Here is a 15,480-nt window from a genome sequence, read left to right as displayed (position 1 = left end):
CATGACAAATCCACTAAAGCAGAGGCTTTGATTAGTACCATTGCTTCTGAGCTGTTGCTTAGTAATTCAACCATTGATTTGCTCTGAAGATATTACTTCGATAATTTTTCCATAACTCTGTGTTTTACTTTGCATATTTCTTATTTTTTTCGTGACTCATTATTTTGTGGCACTTCCTTTTCTCTTTTTTTAGTTTCAGAACTGAAATAAACACTATTTCACTAAAATTGAAATGTTGTTAATGTCCTAAAAATATTTGAAAATTTGGGGATCACATCAGATAAAGGAATGATCAAGGAGACAAATTTTGGAATGACTAGTATTAAATCCAAGCCTTTGCCTCCAAGGGAAAAGTTTTCCCCACAGAAAAACCAGAAATGTCTATTTAGTCAAAGCGTGATCAAAAGAGACTTTAGGTCCTTGGGACAATTGGTAAGGGAATTTGGAGCACAGAGAATTTTTTCCTCTATGTTTCCAGTTGCAGGCAGTGACATTGGAAGATACAGATGGACCCAGACTATTAATCCATGGCTCTGTGTCTTGTGTCACCACCACAAATTTAGGGTTTTCAATAATGGGATGGTCTACATGCAACAGGCATGCTGGCATTAGGTAGGATTCACCTTTTTCAAAGGGGGAAGAGGGTCTTTGCTCATGAGCTAGTGACAGAGCTTTAAACCAGGCTTGAATCAGGAGGGGGATAATATCAGGCTTGCCTGTGACAAGCTGTGGAATGACATGCCAAGGTTACAGGGACAGGGTGCTAGCGAGGGGCCTCAGCCTATTGCTCTGAGATGTGCTGGTGTAGTGGGTCTGACACTGGCCAAATACCAGGCACCCACTAGAATTATTCACTCATTTTCTGCTGTAAGGGTTAGGAGGAGACCAAAGCAGGCTCAAACTTTAAAGGGTATAAAGAAAACTTTATTAACAGAATTAAAGAAAAATTATAAGAAAATCAGAATAAACCTTCAAAACACTTCTCCTCCCACACCCTCTTTTCTTTCCCACTGACAACGTAAAGAGACAAAACCCCGGAACTTTCAGTCAGTTTACCACCTCTAAAATAATCTTTCTTCAGTCCACTTAGGGAGAACAGTCTCTCTTGCCATGCCATGGAGACTTCTCCACAAGAAACAGTTCTCTTGTGGCTTCAATGTCACAGCAAATCAGCCGCCTGAGAAAGGAAAAATCTGTTTGCAGTGTGAAAGTCCCTCCCACGCCTTGCAGCTTTCCCAAAGCTGCTTTCATTGGCCATATCAACTTATGGGGTACTATTTTAAGGATGAGCTGTTCTAGCATAAAAACAAAAGTTATTTTATCTCTTGGAATAGAGGTTTTTCTTCCATCCCTGGGGCAAAATTTCTCATGTCTCTCTGTTCAAGCTTCTCATTGGGTTACAGCTTTTCAGCATTCACACGCTCCAGCATGAGTGTCCTTTTCTCATGGGCTGTGGGTGAATGCTGCATCCCCCTGTTATAAATGAGAGACAAAAGTCTCGATATTCAGCAAAATTTAGATTGTTTTATTTGATATAGAAAGAGCAAGCAGCGCGCTGGGGAACGTGAGGGGTCACCGCCCATTCCACGCTCCACCGAACCTTGGTTTGCAGCCTCTTCTTATACTGTGGGTTCTCGTTGTACACAAATTCACAAAGCCTTTGGGTGATAATCAGTCACAGATAGCCATCCCGTCCTTGTAGATGACCACCAGGGAAGTTCTGGAGGTCTGGTTTTTGTAGATAACCACCAGAGAAGTTCTGGGAGTCTGGTTTTTGGGATAGGCAGTATTGATTAGACAAGGGCAGGAAGGGCTTTTTGGGAAGTCCGATTTTGCAAGCTGGCAGCCGATATAACTTATTTGAAAAACATAACATAACATATTATAATGTAACATAATACAACATAATATAACATAATATAACATAACAAAGTGATTTTAAACAGAATTATTTAATCATATAATTTCCTTTATCTAGTGTCCATGCTTCACTTCAGAGCTTAGTATTTTGGGTTATACAAACCCCAATGCTTTTGTGATTAACACGAATCTTTTATCAATTGTCACACCCCATACACTTCATGAATTACAGGGAAAAAACAAAGTCTGATATATCAAAAAGTATATCTTCACAATAGTCTCACAAAAGAATTTCAGCCCAAGACCAAGGCATCTTCTCAATCTCCTCCCAACTAGAACTTGACTCCTTTCCTAAACTCAGTGCTCCATGTTGTTTTCTCTATGTGTCTTCACCCTTTCCTTTTCCTGATTCGGGAGAGAATTGGTGTTCGTAGGTTCATTTGTTCTCAAGCTTTATCAATTGAAACAGTTTGTATAGAGTTCGGCATCGTTGAAAGGTTGATCTCATCCAGGCTCCGCAATTGAGGAATCACTGTCTTTAGCTGCTGATCACGTGGTCCTCGCTGGCTGCTGGCGCCACCCCTGCACTTTTCCTTCATGCCGGGCATCGGAAAAAGAAAAAAACTGCTGCCGCTGCTTTTGTCCTTCTATCTGCAGCATAGCAGGCTAAAAGTGGCTAAGCAAAATCCATTGCGAGTCATACTGACATAGCCACAGCCGTGCCAATTCTGGCTGAACAGTCCCGGCCACGTGGCCACTCCTGTCCCGGCCTGCTTCTGGCCTCGGGGCTGCCCCCAGCACCAGCCATGGGGCCACTCCTGGCACTGATCCTGGAGTAAACAAAGTTTATTTTGCAAGCTATGCCAAGATAGCCTCAGCCGCGTGGAGCTGCCCAGCCACGCTGACTCTGGCCAAGCAGTCCCAGCCGTGCAGTCCCCCGTGGTGCCGGGACAGTCCCGGTGGCATGGCCCGTCGGCCGAAGAAATCTCAGCTGAGATGCACGCCGACCTGGCCACGTGGGCCGTACAGGCCCAGCCCGGCCAGGCCCTACCCAACCCGGCCAGGAGGGGCTGGCCCAGGCCCAGCCAGTTACCTCTTCTGATTCCTAGAAGGGGGGAACGGGGGGGTCCCTCCTAGCAGCGGTTTTCCCCTCCGCCTGCCCTCTGCGAAAGCAGAGGCAACGACAGAGGCGGCGGGGGAAGGGAGTGTGCTAAGACACAAGGAGCTGCGGAGGCAAAGGGCGACGAGGGCCAGCTGGGAACCACGGCGTCTGCCCCGCGGAGCGCCCGTCCCAAGGGGCTCGGCGGGGGCAACCCAAAAAAGCCCAGGGGGAGCGGCAGGAGCAGCACTGACAAAGGCAGCGCTGCAACCCCCCCTGCTGTGCTGGCCGCGCGGTGTTCGGGGCCCCACCCTTGCCTTGCCTATGAAGCCCATTCACCATTTTTTCTATGTCCCACTTTGCTATAGAAGCTCCCAGCCCACCTTCACCTCCAGCCAAAAAAGTAACTCTTTCCTCAGACTGCAACATCTACATAGCCTTCTGCAAAAGCAACTGCAATCTAAACCTGTCATTTGCTACAGTGAATCTGTGGGACTTTTCTGTTTTTATTATTCAGAATCAGTACTGGTGTTGCGCCTGTGTTACCACTTTTACAATACCACTTTTACAATACCATTTTATAATCCCTTGCATTGCTCGAATTACCTTTTATAAATAGATACTCCTGTAATTTTTTTAAATTATAAGCTATCATTTCAAGCAAAAATTAACTGATGTTTTTTCAAAGTACCTTTCTTTTCAGAAGAGCAGCATCCATTCTACTACTTCCCTAATATAGAAAAGGTTACCACTGGCATTAAAAATCCTAACCCTCTTGCATCCTAAAGTAAAATACTGAAAATACAAACTCTTTTGTTAAACATACTATCCTTAAAATATGTACTATTTTTAATAACCTAAAAGTTTTCATAAACTCCACAACTTTGTGTTTCATTAACAGATTTCAGTTGCAGAGCTAAGTACTTATCTCTTATTGCTTGTTTACAATGTCTAAAAATTAATTTTCATGCTGAAAATCACAACTACCTTTCATATTTCTACATAGCTAAAATATTCATACTAACTACTGTTAAAATTAACAGCAAATTTCTAAATAAAGCAAGCTTATCGCTGCTATCATTAAAGCGCAGATTTGCATGTTTTCTTATTTTGAACCTGTCTTGGTTTGAAAGACAGGTATTTGCTAAGAAAAGGCAAGAGACCCTTCCCTGAGATGGAGAGTGCAACTCCCTCCCTTCCAATTACTATAATTTTGGAATCAGGGGCTTTCAGGCAAAAGATATGGTAGGTAGGAATAACAGTTCTTTACTAATATATCTAACAAGGCAAACAAAAGAAACAACAACAGTTATAAAAATTGACAACAAAACAAAACAGTATAGCTCAGTTCCAGTCCTTTTTGGCCGCAGACTCCCTCTCCCTGCACTCAGTTACCAGTGGTGGGGGTAGGGCAGGTCCCCGCACAGCTGAAGAGGGCTGGGGTGATGGTGGTGGCGGCCCAGGTGTGAGAGGGATGAAGGAGCGACTCCCCCCCTCATGGTGTTGGTCGTGGTGATCGGCAGAGTGCCGGGAGGTAGTAGGATGAAGCAGGAAGGCAGCAGTGTGATGTCTGACAGCAGGAAAACGTGGCTCCCAGCGTTGGGATTGCAGGGAGGGTGCTAGGTAGCAGCACCAGCCATCTTCCTCCGACTCCACGAGTGAGTGAGAGACCAAGAGAGAAGGTCCCTGCCCCACCTCTCCTTTTCCAATACTCCCCCTCTCCCCACCGCCCTGTGAGAGAAACTGTTACCCTAGCTAACTGAGCTAAGATGTAGCCACAAATACTTAGCATAACAATAGGAAAAATTCCACAGAAAGAAAAGGGAAAAATTCAACCCCCAACAGAACCAAAGTATAAACATAGCTTTTAAATATTAAGTTTTTACAACTAAGTTTGAAGATGCAATATTCACAAAACTAAGGTCATTTGAGATTACAAAAAGGTTAGAAACTACATGAGAAACTATTAAGAAAAACTTCTAATTAACAAAATGGTTTATCCCGCAGCCTTGAAGTCATGTCCAAATGAGTAGATTGTCCTGGTTTAGGGGAAATTTGGGAGAAAACCTCTGAATGTGGTCCCTCTAGGAAACAGATTCAAGCAGCCCCTCCCTCAACTGGTTCGGGAAAAACCCTCCTCAGAGAGAAGTGGAAAAAAACTGTTTATTTAACAGGCAAAGCATTCCTCAGCACAAAAATGAACAATACTAAACAACAAAACCTCTCCCCACTCCAAAGAGATGACAAATTCAGAAGAGTCTCTTTCATGGGTTGCAGCTCGGCTCACTCAGTCTGTTATCAGTTCCTCTGGTGCTGGGAAATGCTGCAGCCCAGGCCAGGCCCTGGTGGGCCACAGGTATGAGACTCATTCCAAAACGTGCAAGGGATCAGGCCAGGTATCATTCCATTGGCCAACGATACCTGTAGGATGCAAATCTGGATTGATGATAAACACAGTGATATCAACAGAGGAGTCTATTCGGCATACTTGACGGGTAGACAGAGCATGCTGCACCTGCTGCAGTGCTCGTCGTGCCTCAGGGGTTAATGTTCGAGGTGAATCCAAGTGAGAGTCCCCCTTCAGGATACTGAAAAGTGGGGACAATTGCTCAGTGGTCAATCCTAAATAAGGACGCAACCAACCAATGACACCCAGCAACTTCTGAGCATCATTTAAAGTCTTTATAGAATCTGTGAATTGCACCTCCTGATGTTAGATCATTCGATCCAGGATCTTGACCCCTAAATACCTCCAGGGAGGCTGTCGCTGGACCTTTTCTGGAGCCACCTGCAGCCCATAACAGCGTAAAGCAGAGAGCAGCTGAGGTTCTATCCTCAGCAACTCATCCTGAGTAGGAGCTGCTACTAGGATGTCATCCATGTAATGATAGAGATACACGTTAGGGAACTGCTCACAAACTCCAGACAAGGCCTGAGCTACATACCACTGACAAATTGTTGGGCTGTTTCGACAACCTTGAGGCAAAACCCTCCATTGATATCTCTGTCCAGGCTCTGAATTGTTCACTGTTGGTACTGTAAAAGCAAACTTTGGTCTGTCGTCAGGGCACAAGGGGATTGTAAAAAAACAGTCTTTCAAATCAACGACCAGAATGTCCCATCCAGGGGGGAGCATGGTGGGCGATGGCATCCCAGGCTGCAATGCCCCCATGCTCTCCATGACAGCATTTATCTTTCGGAGATCTTGTAACAATCTCCATTTCCCTGACTTTTTCTGTATCACAAAAACAGGGGTGTTCCAGGGACTATTGGAAGATTTGAGGTGTCCTTGTTCTAATTGTTCTTGGACTAATTGGAGAAGGGCTAATAATTTTGGTTTTGGCAGGGACCACTGTGCTTGCCAAACCGGGGTATTAGTTAACCACTGGAGAGGCATCGTAGGATAATTCCTGCCCTTCATTTCAGTGGTCCCAATTACAAATTTGACTGAATGTGCACTCCCCAGGCAACCAAAACATCCCGTCCCCAGAGGTTGACCGGAGCTGAGGTTATGTAGGGTCAGACGGTAGCTGTCTGCCCTTCCAAATTCCTGATCAGCACAGGCCACTGATTTACAAAAGTCTGTGCTGTGCCTCCCACACCTTCAATGGCCTGGCCAAGAGGGGCCATCGGCCATGTGGGAGGCCAGGCAGAATAGGAAATCACAGTGACATCTGCCCCGGTATCGAGCAAACCTCTGAGCTGGATCTGGTGTGGGTTGGCAGCTGTCACCGACAAAGTGCACACCATTTGTGGACCCTGATCGGAGATATTCATTGTCCAAAAGACCTGTGGTGTTCCTGTGGAGCCGAAACCGCCGTCTTTCCACTCTCGATGATCAGCCCTGGGAACATATGAGGGAAAAGGCACAAGTTGGGTGATACGGATTCCTGCCAGGATAGTGACAGGAGGACATGGAGTGGAAACCATGGCACAGATTTGTCCTGTGAAGTCAGCATCAATGACCCGTGGGTGGATGAAGATTCCATGGATGGTGGCACTGGATCGACCTACGAGCAGGGCACTGAGCCCATGGCCCAGAGGACCAAAGGCATCCAAAGGGATCTTGTGCATACCGACAGAGTCTAGGACAACTGTGGCTGCGGTGTGTACATCCATGCTGGCGGAGCCCCGGGTGCAGGCTGCATGCTGACTGAGGAAACCTGTGCCAGTGAGGGGTTCCGGGGTGCCATTTGTGTCTGTGCACTGCATCCCCGAGTGCTTGTTGTCCCATTTCCCTGGTCTGGCACAGGCTTCTTTGTTTTGCACTGATTAGCATAGTGTCCTGGTTTTTTGCATTTAGCGCACAGAAAAGTAGGCATGTTAGCCCTCTGTTGCTGTGGCTTCTGCTTATTGTTAGTATTATTTTTCCCATGCTTTTTCTGACCACCCCCTGACATGTTTTGATGATGCCACATGGCAGCTGCTAAAGTGGAGATCTTATGATCTATGGTTCCCACCTTAGCACATGCCTGGATCATCTCAGTCAAAGAGGGGTCCCCTGGCATAGCCTGGATGATTTTTAAACAATCAACATTAGCGTTGTCCCTAGCCAGCTGTTTACATAACAACTGTCTTAGGGCATCATCCTCAACCTGCTTCTCCAAGGCAGCTGCAATTTTCTCAACAAATTGTAGAAAAGGTTCTCTGGGACCCTGAGTAATTTTCACATATTTTTGTCGTGGGGCAGCAGCTTCCATAGTTTTTAACATGGCTGCAAGCCCTATTTTTTGACATTGTTCTAGAATCAGGGGGTCCCAGGTAGCTTGCATGTCAGGGCTAGCGAATTGATGTCGACCCATCAAAGTATCTGTCCCCACAGCATATCTAGGATCTGGCCGGGGTCACTGCATATTCTGTCAGCCATTTGTCTCCAGTTGTCCTCAAACAGTCTAAATTGGACAGGCTGGAACAGCACCTGGGCCAGATGCTTAATATCATAGGCAGCTAGTAAATCGGTATTCAGCACCCTAATAATTTGCATCACTTGTGCAGAACCGAGACCATATTTTGCCACCTTGTCCTGTACATCTTGGACCACATGCCAAGCTATGGTGTCGTGCCTATCTGCCTGCCCTGGGCCAGGCACAGCCTTGAAGACAGGAAAGGCCTGAGGTCCCCCAGTCCCCTCAGGGACCGGGCTGAGCTCAGCTGGATCTACTTGAACACCTTCCTCCCCGGTAACCTGGTGTGTTAAGTGCAGCTAGGACAGGACAGTAGTTCATTGGACAATTGGGAAAAACATCCTTGGGACAGTACCTCAGGATGTATCCCACTGGAAAGACACCAGGTGTTAATCTTTATTATGAATTCCACTCTGTTTTTCACCATGTTATCATCCTGGGAGACTTCCTCCCTAACTGAAGCTGTAGTCAGCTTGTCAGCCTGGGAATGGACCTGAGAGTCAGGAGGAATCCAGGCCTGAAAAGGATTTCCAAGCTCTAATTCCCTAGCTCTCTGAATGTGTGTCCACACCCCCCCTTTTTTTTAAATTTTTTTTGTTTTGTTTTTCTCTCGAGGGATAGGGAAGTGAATACAGGATTAGGGGTTACAGTAAAATCATGTGTGTGGGGGGGGAAACTAATACTAGGGTATTTCAGTAGAGGTAGTAACATCAACATCTAACTAAAGGGCACTCTGTGGCCAGACTATGTCTGGCTTATGATTTGCCTGATGCAGCAGAGTGCTGCTTAGTTTTTTGTTTCGTCTGCTGTCTTGTGACAGGACGATCTTTTCTTTGATGTGCAGGTGTTCTGCCTTGTCTTCTTCTCCAAGCAGCGCTGGTTTGGTTTTGAGGAGGTCTTGTATTTGACTCTGGGGAGCTTTTGTTGTTGTGTGTTGGGGTAGGTTTTGCCGTGCCTAGGTATGGTTTTATGTTTTTTCCTGGGAACCATCTTGGTCCAGATGGCAGGGAGACGCAAGTGTACCCCCTTCCCCAGGTAATTAATTGGAAAGGTCCAGAAACCTGATGTGTTTCAGGGTCTTTCACCAGCACTGGTGGTTTTTCAGTGAGGTTTGCTTGGGTTGAGTTCGCAGTGTCGGAGTATTGGTGGGTCTGGTTCTGACTCAGTTCCATTTAGGAAATTGATGACATAGAGAGCTTTGCAGAGTCTTTCCACTGGAGATAAAATTTCTGTGTCTCTTCGCTGTTAGACTCAACAATTTGGCCTTTTGCTAGCTGTTCTTCAACGAGGGCTTGCAATGCATGCAATTTGACTTTTGAAAGGGGCCACTGTGCCTGCCATAGGGGTTCATCACTCTTCCAGGTGAGACAAGGAGTGGGCGGGACAGTGCGCGCTTCAATGGCCCCCATCAAAAATCCCGACTTTGAACTTGGAGAGAAGCCCCCCATTGGGTCAGGGCATCTCTGCCCCATAGGGTGATTGAGGCTCTTACCACGAATGGTCGGATGGTTGCCAGTTTTCCTTCAGGCCCTTCAATGACAACGTTGCGTCTGCTTCTCATGGAAACGGCAACACCCCCAATTCCAGACAGCATGCCTGCTACGGGTTGAAGTTCCCAGTGTGGTGGCCATTCCGAGCAGGCAATGACAGTGACATCAGAGTCAGTGTCTATCATTCCTGGTTTCTGAATTCTTTCCCCGTAGCAGAAAAGGTTGCATTCGAGGATGGGTTTGTTTGGACCCATAATTTATGTCCACATTATTGTAGGGTTGAGAGGAATCCGTTCCATGTGCTTTTTTGGAAGCAGGAAGGCTTGTGCTATAGGTGTTTTCCGTGGAAGAAAAAAGGGAATGTCCGTGCAACACAATTGGACAAAGATTTATTTTCCAGGTGCTACAGTTTGTATTTCAGGTAAAACAGAAATTTGTGGTGGACTATGGAAACTGTCACTGAGGATTAAAATGTCCCAAGGACCATCTTGTGGTCCATACTTTCCTGTAGGGATATGATAAAATTTTTCATCTGTAATGTTTAAAGACAAAACAGTCACCAATTGGCAGCCGGTTCCCATCGAAATCTAGCCAAATGTTGGGTCTGCCTGATGTAGTTTGGAATTTTCGAGGACGATGGAGTTTGATGTCCCTCTTTTGTCATCATTGGGGCTGGGTGGAAGGCAGCTTTTGGTTTGTTGTCTGCGCCTGGAGCTGAAACCGGGCTACGTTGGAAGTTTTTTGACTGCTGTTGTTGTTTGTGCTGCTTTTGGGGTTTGTGGTAGTTGTTGTGGGGGTTTTGGGTGGGTGGTTTGTTTGGGCAGTCTCAGATAAAATGTCCAAGTTCCCCACAGTAGAAACAACGAGCATTGTCTTTGGAGACCATCGCTGCAAAGGCTCCAGAAACTCCATCAGCAATGCCCTTGGCAACTACTTTGGCCACTGTGTTTTCAGTGGACATGTGGTGTGTGCAGCTTTCCACCATCTGCTCGATGGTGGGGTCAGTGTCTATAGGTAAAGCTCTTAAAATGGTTTTGCATTGTTCATTTGCATTGCTTAAAGCAAGTTTTCTTAAAAGTTTCTTTTGTGCTTCTTTGCTCTCAATTTGTTTTTCAAGAGCATCTTTGAGCCTGTCTATAAATTTTATAAAAGTCTCATCTATTCCTTGCTTGATATTGGAAAATTGAAAGCTAGGAATAGAGTCGTCAGGGGTAAGAAGGAATGAAGTTTTTGCTGCATTAGCAATGTCCTGCAGTGTTTCTTCAGGAACAGAGTTAGCTATTTCTGAGTGTTTAGAAAATTTGTTTTCACCAGCGAGTTGTTCAACAGTAAAATTCTGTCGATTGGGATCTTTTGAATACTTATCAGATAGTATTTTTAATTGTTTTTTCCAATGAAGGCAAGTAGCTAAGTTTTTGAAATCATGGGGAACCATCACAAAAGCAGCAAAAAGAGCCTCTAAAAAATTTCTAAAATTGTGTGCTGATCTGCGGTGTTCTTTTGCAATTTTTGCCAATTCTGTTACTTGTTTTGTGTCAATTAATTGCCATTCTGCTCTGTTTGAGGATCCTTCTCTGCGCCTTCTTTTATAAATCACAGGAAAGGCAGAGATTCTTTGTACTAATTCCTAATTACCATCTTGGGTTGCTTGTAACTTTGCAGTGGCCCATATATCTGGTTCTTCTGAATCAGAGGCAGTGGAATCACTGCCGCTGTATTCAGATGAAGAGTTACGTCTTATTCGGGCACGATGCTTTTTAGAACGCGGGGGGAAGGTTGGAGGAGGGGGGCTTGGGCAGGGAAGGGGTCTGAAATTGTAAAAGGATGTGCGTGGGTGCATTGCATGGTTTGGCCAAAAGGTGGCGCTGGCGCAGCAGTCGCAGTTGTGCCAGCCTAGAACCTTTGCTGTGGCGGGGGAGCTGCACAGGCAGTGCAGTTGAAATCCGAGACGTGCTGGAGGATGGGTGGGTGTGGGGCTGCCATGCAGGGGGAGTCGTTAGGAAGGCACAGGACAGGCTTCGGGGGATGGGAGTGCAGTGGGACCGCGCTCTCGGGGGGAATAGGGGTTTTGGGAAAAGCGGGGATGTTTGTTGGGAGCATGACTGGGACCGAAGAAGGAGCAGAGGAACCTGCGGGGACCGAGGAAGCATGAAGGGAAGGCGGTAAAACATTTCTCGGGACAGAAACAGGGACAGGGGAAACCCCGGGGGCTGGAGGAAGCATCCTGGGGTATCATTAGGGGACGAGCCGTGGTGGGAAAACGCAGGGTTGTGTGGCGAGGTGTTGACATTTGTTTGTGTAACTTGAGGAGTTCCAAAGCTAAGGGAGACAAACTCTGCATGGCATGGGGGATGGGTTAGAGATGGGTGAGGGGTGGTCGCCAAGAGAACGGGGTTTGGGGCTGGGAAAATCGAGGTGGGAGCGGGGTTTGGAGCTGTGTGAGCTGAGCGGGGCTGGGCTATGGTGGTGGGAGGGTGAGTGACAGCTTGGGGGTGTGGAGAACTCGTTGTGTGAAGGGCAGAGTTTGGAAACTGCGTAGCAAAGGTAGTTTCTATAGTTAGGTTATCAGTTGTTGGGGGGCGGGGTGGTGCTGAGGAGAGAGAGATAACAGGGGGCCCCCGGGGAGGTGGGATACCGAAGGGAGGAGGGGGCAGAGGGGGCAGATGAGGCGTGGGGGGACAATTTCAGAGCACAGAAGGGAGAGGAGGAGGATTTTCAAGGTTAGGGGAGTTGGCGCTTGTGTGAACAAAGGAGAGTGTATTTAGTGAGGGTGCCGGTGTGTGGGGGGGGATGGGCAGAGGACCCGTGGCTGGGTTCCTGGGAGCTGTGGGGGACGCATTGTGGGGGGGCAGGGAGGCAGCTGCGGGGAGGTGAGTTTGTGTGGGATGGGGGGGTGCCTGTGCTGGGTTGCAGCTGTGGCATGGTGTTGGAAACGGGAAGGTGTGCGGGTTGAGGAGGGTGGGGGGGTTCGGGACTGGATGTGGGGTTTGGGAAGGCGGGTATTGGTCTGGGGCGGAGCGGGGAGAAAAGTTGGAGAGGTGGGTGTTTGTGTGTGACCTTGTGTGTGGGTAGAAATGTCGGTTTCCATTGAGACAGGACTTTTAGGGGTAGGGAGTGAGGAAGGGGGGGCAGGGATAGGATCAGCAATGGGGACTGGGGTCTGGGTTGTGGCTGGGGGCACCGCTATAAGGGAAAGAGGGTGAAACGGGGCGCAGGGGCTGAGGCAGTGGAAACAGGGTTTTGGAGGATGGGGGTGTGTGTGTGAGGGGATTTGGGTATTGTCGGACGGGATAAGGAGGGAAGAAAGTGGGGGGAGTGTAGGGACAGTATTTTTTTTGAGTTTTCATCTTGGTCTTATGATATGTCGAAAAAGAGGAATAAAAGAGGTCACAGAAAAATGAGCATTTGCTTGGCATTCATAGATTTTCATGCCAACAGTGTCCCAGAAAGACTCCAAATGGATAGTTTGGTAATTCCATTTTATAATCTTTTCAGGACAGTTTTAGAACAAGAGTGTTTTGAAAAAGAGAAATTGTCAGTGGATTAAGTTTGTTTTATTATATTATAACGATCTCTTTCCCTATGGGAAAGAATAATTTTAGAAAAAGAATTTCCCATAGCGACCCCGTGCCAAACGAGCAGAAAAAAGAGAAAACAAAAGAAAAAACCAAACTCAAAACAAGACCCTAGGGGAAGGAAACCTGATTGTACTCACAAAGCTTATCTTTGACGGATCGTTAAAGGCTGCTCGTCAGGTGCTGGTCAACTTCAGTCCTGAGTGGGGAGAGGTCTCAGGGTTGTTGAAATGAATTCGGAGAAGTTAAGTCTTTTAGAACAGAGACTTAACTGCCGATTTTTTTGTGACACTCGAAGACGGATACAATCAATTTTTGATGCCGTTCGCAGAGAGTGGTCAGAGTCCACCTCCGTCCGGGCGCCACTTGTCACTGGCTGGGTTTTTGAGGTCCCTTTGGGATCTCTGAGACTGCTTCTGCAGCCCTCAGCAACGGAGCAAATTCCCGAGCCTTGCCCAGATAGAATTTTGGCTCGCGGTTAGCTCTCAGACCAGCGGGGTAAAGAGACCAGCATATGCAGAAAGGCACAAATCCATAGTTTATTCTATGAAGGTATCCTATCTAGCATATACCCACGGCTATTGTTTTACAGGGGTTTTTATATCTTTTGAGGGTTTTACAGTTTGCACCAATTACCAAGGGAATTCTACATTCTAACCAATCCCTGAGGGATTTAACATTCAAAGCTAGCCTACGGATACTAAAAGAAAATGAACCACTAATATTGAAGATAGATAAGCGGGTCTACCAAGGGGGGGAAGCTGGATTCCTTTTTGTATTCATCATTTCACAAGCCATTTCTTATCTCTAAGCTATGGTTTTCCAAGGAGCTTGTTCTGAGGATGCAGGGAGACTTTCTTGAATATTTTCTGCTCCTTCCACACTGATGTGTCAGGCCAATGACTCCACACACTCCAAAAAACACGGTTTTCCCTAGCCTCTACCTGGCTAGAGGCAGGGCCCCTCTAAGCCTGGTTGTTCTTCTTTCCCTGGGCATGTGTCTTGGAGGTTCCTTCAAGGGGATCAGACATGTTATCATCATCATCATACCAGGCAGATCAGCTATGGGCTACTAGAGCTGCTTCCTTTTTGGTGGAACTTCCACTCTGAGTCTTGCTGTCCTTCAATTCAAGCACCCATTTTGCCAGAGCAGCAGTAGATTTTCCATCCCATCTCCTCATGTTTTCTCCACAATCACACAGGAAGAACCACAGCTCAGCTCGTGGGGTGTATCTTCTCTCGTCTGTGTTTGGTACTAGAATCTCTGATCTGTATTGCCGAGATTTGGAGAAGGTCCTCTTTAATCTCCTCCCTGAGTTCCTTGTCATTCTCCTGTATCTTATCTTCTAATTTCTGCAGACATGTTTCCACAGCTGCTATTCTGGCATGTGTTGGGTCATGCATGGCATCTGCATATGCTCAGAGCTTCTTTGCCATACCAAGCATGATCTCCTCCCTGTCATTCCACTTCATTATTGCTAAAGCAGAAGCATATTCTTGTGGCCCAAGTCGTAGAGGTTTTTGCCACATCACAGATGTACATGGTACCAAGTCTGGATTCTTAGTTCTTTGGTCATCTAAGAAGACAATCTCTGCCACTGCCATTTCTCTTAAGCGTTTAATCTCTTGTTCTATGGTCTTCCACTGAGTTTGCTGCATATAGAGATCATCTGCACACAGATATCTTTGTGCCACACTTCCCAGGACCCGTTCCCAGAGACTGTGAGAGTTAGCCCCCCCTCATCATTCCTTGGTTGATAACCAGATCATGTGACACAGATCCCAAAGATCCCAAAATGAAAGTAACTCACTAGTGACTTCTGATTTTGTGTCAGTTGCTGGAGCTGGCTTTGAGGGTCCTTCCCCCAGATCATCACTGTCCACTGGCCGATCAGTTTTTGCTTATGTGCTTCTTTCCTGCGGCGACTGCCAGTGGCTTATACTCACTGTCTGATTTAGCTACAACCCGAGTAGCTGGGGTGTTGACTGCAACCTGAGTGACTGGAGTAGCTGCTGATTTATCTCCCTGCCCCCTGGCCTCTATCTGCTGCCCTACAGTATGTAGCAGCATGAGATAAGCATATGCCAGGGCTCAGCTTATTGCAATGAGCTTTTTCTCCTTAGAGTCATCATTGCACTTCTCTTTCAGGTATTTCCCCACCTTAGTTGGGTTCTGTATTTGTTCATGTGGAAAGTCCCAGGCTATATGGTCAGAAAATTCCTTCAGGGTTCTGCCCATTCTCTCCCATTTCCCACACCACTCAGAATCTTCCATGCCTGGGTCTCCTCCTGGATCAGGGGTCTCATCAGCTCCTCTGGACATCTCAGCCCTCATTCTAGAGAAGCTGCAGACCATATAGAGGAAGCTTACCAGATTAAATACCAGGACAGTGGTCTCTTTAACATTCATAGGAAACGGAACATTCTCAAAAAGTGACATAACAGATTCAAAGGAGAAGGAAAGGAAAGGCTGAAAAGCCTCATCCCCTGCTCCTCCTCAAAATGAGTGCAATTACTAATAAACCCCCAAATCATGCTACTGGAACTGAGAT

General features: G+C 46.7%; 1 protein-coding gene across 1 annotated transcript; it reads right to left on the bottom strand.

The window, feature by feature from the left end:
* Positions 1–6,797: 6,797 nt before the first annotated feature.
* On the bottom strand, positions 6,798–10,827 carry LOC148220135 (endogenous retrovirus group K member 8 Gag polyprotein-like). The gene is given in 2 exon segments (XM_088155496.1): positions 6,798–7,820; positions 7,823–10,827. Coding segments are annotated over 2 exon segments (897 nt in total). The 5' UTR covers positions 7,944–10,827; the 3' UTR covers positions 6,798–7,044.
* Between the last annotated feature and the right edge of the window lie 4,653 nt (positions 10,828–15,480).

Source organism: Sturnus vulgaris, chromosome W (assembly GCF_052056855.1).
Source record: "Sturnus vulgaris isolate bStuVul1 chromosome W, bStuVul1.hap1, whole genome shotgun sequence".
NCBI classification, from domain to species: Eukaryota; Metazoa; Chordata; class Aves; order Passeriformes; family Sturnidae; genus Sturnus; species Sturnus vulgaris.
Note: the sequence above shows the minus strand (reverse complement) of the source record. Positions and strands in the feature narration are given on the sequence as shown.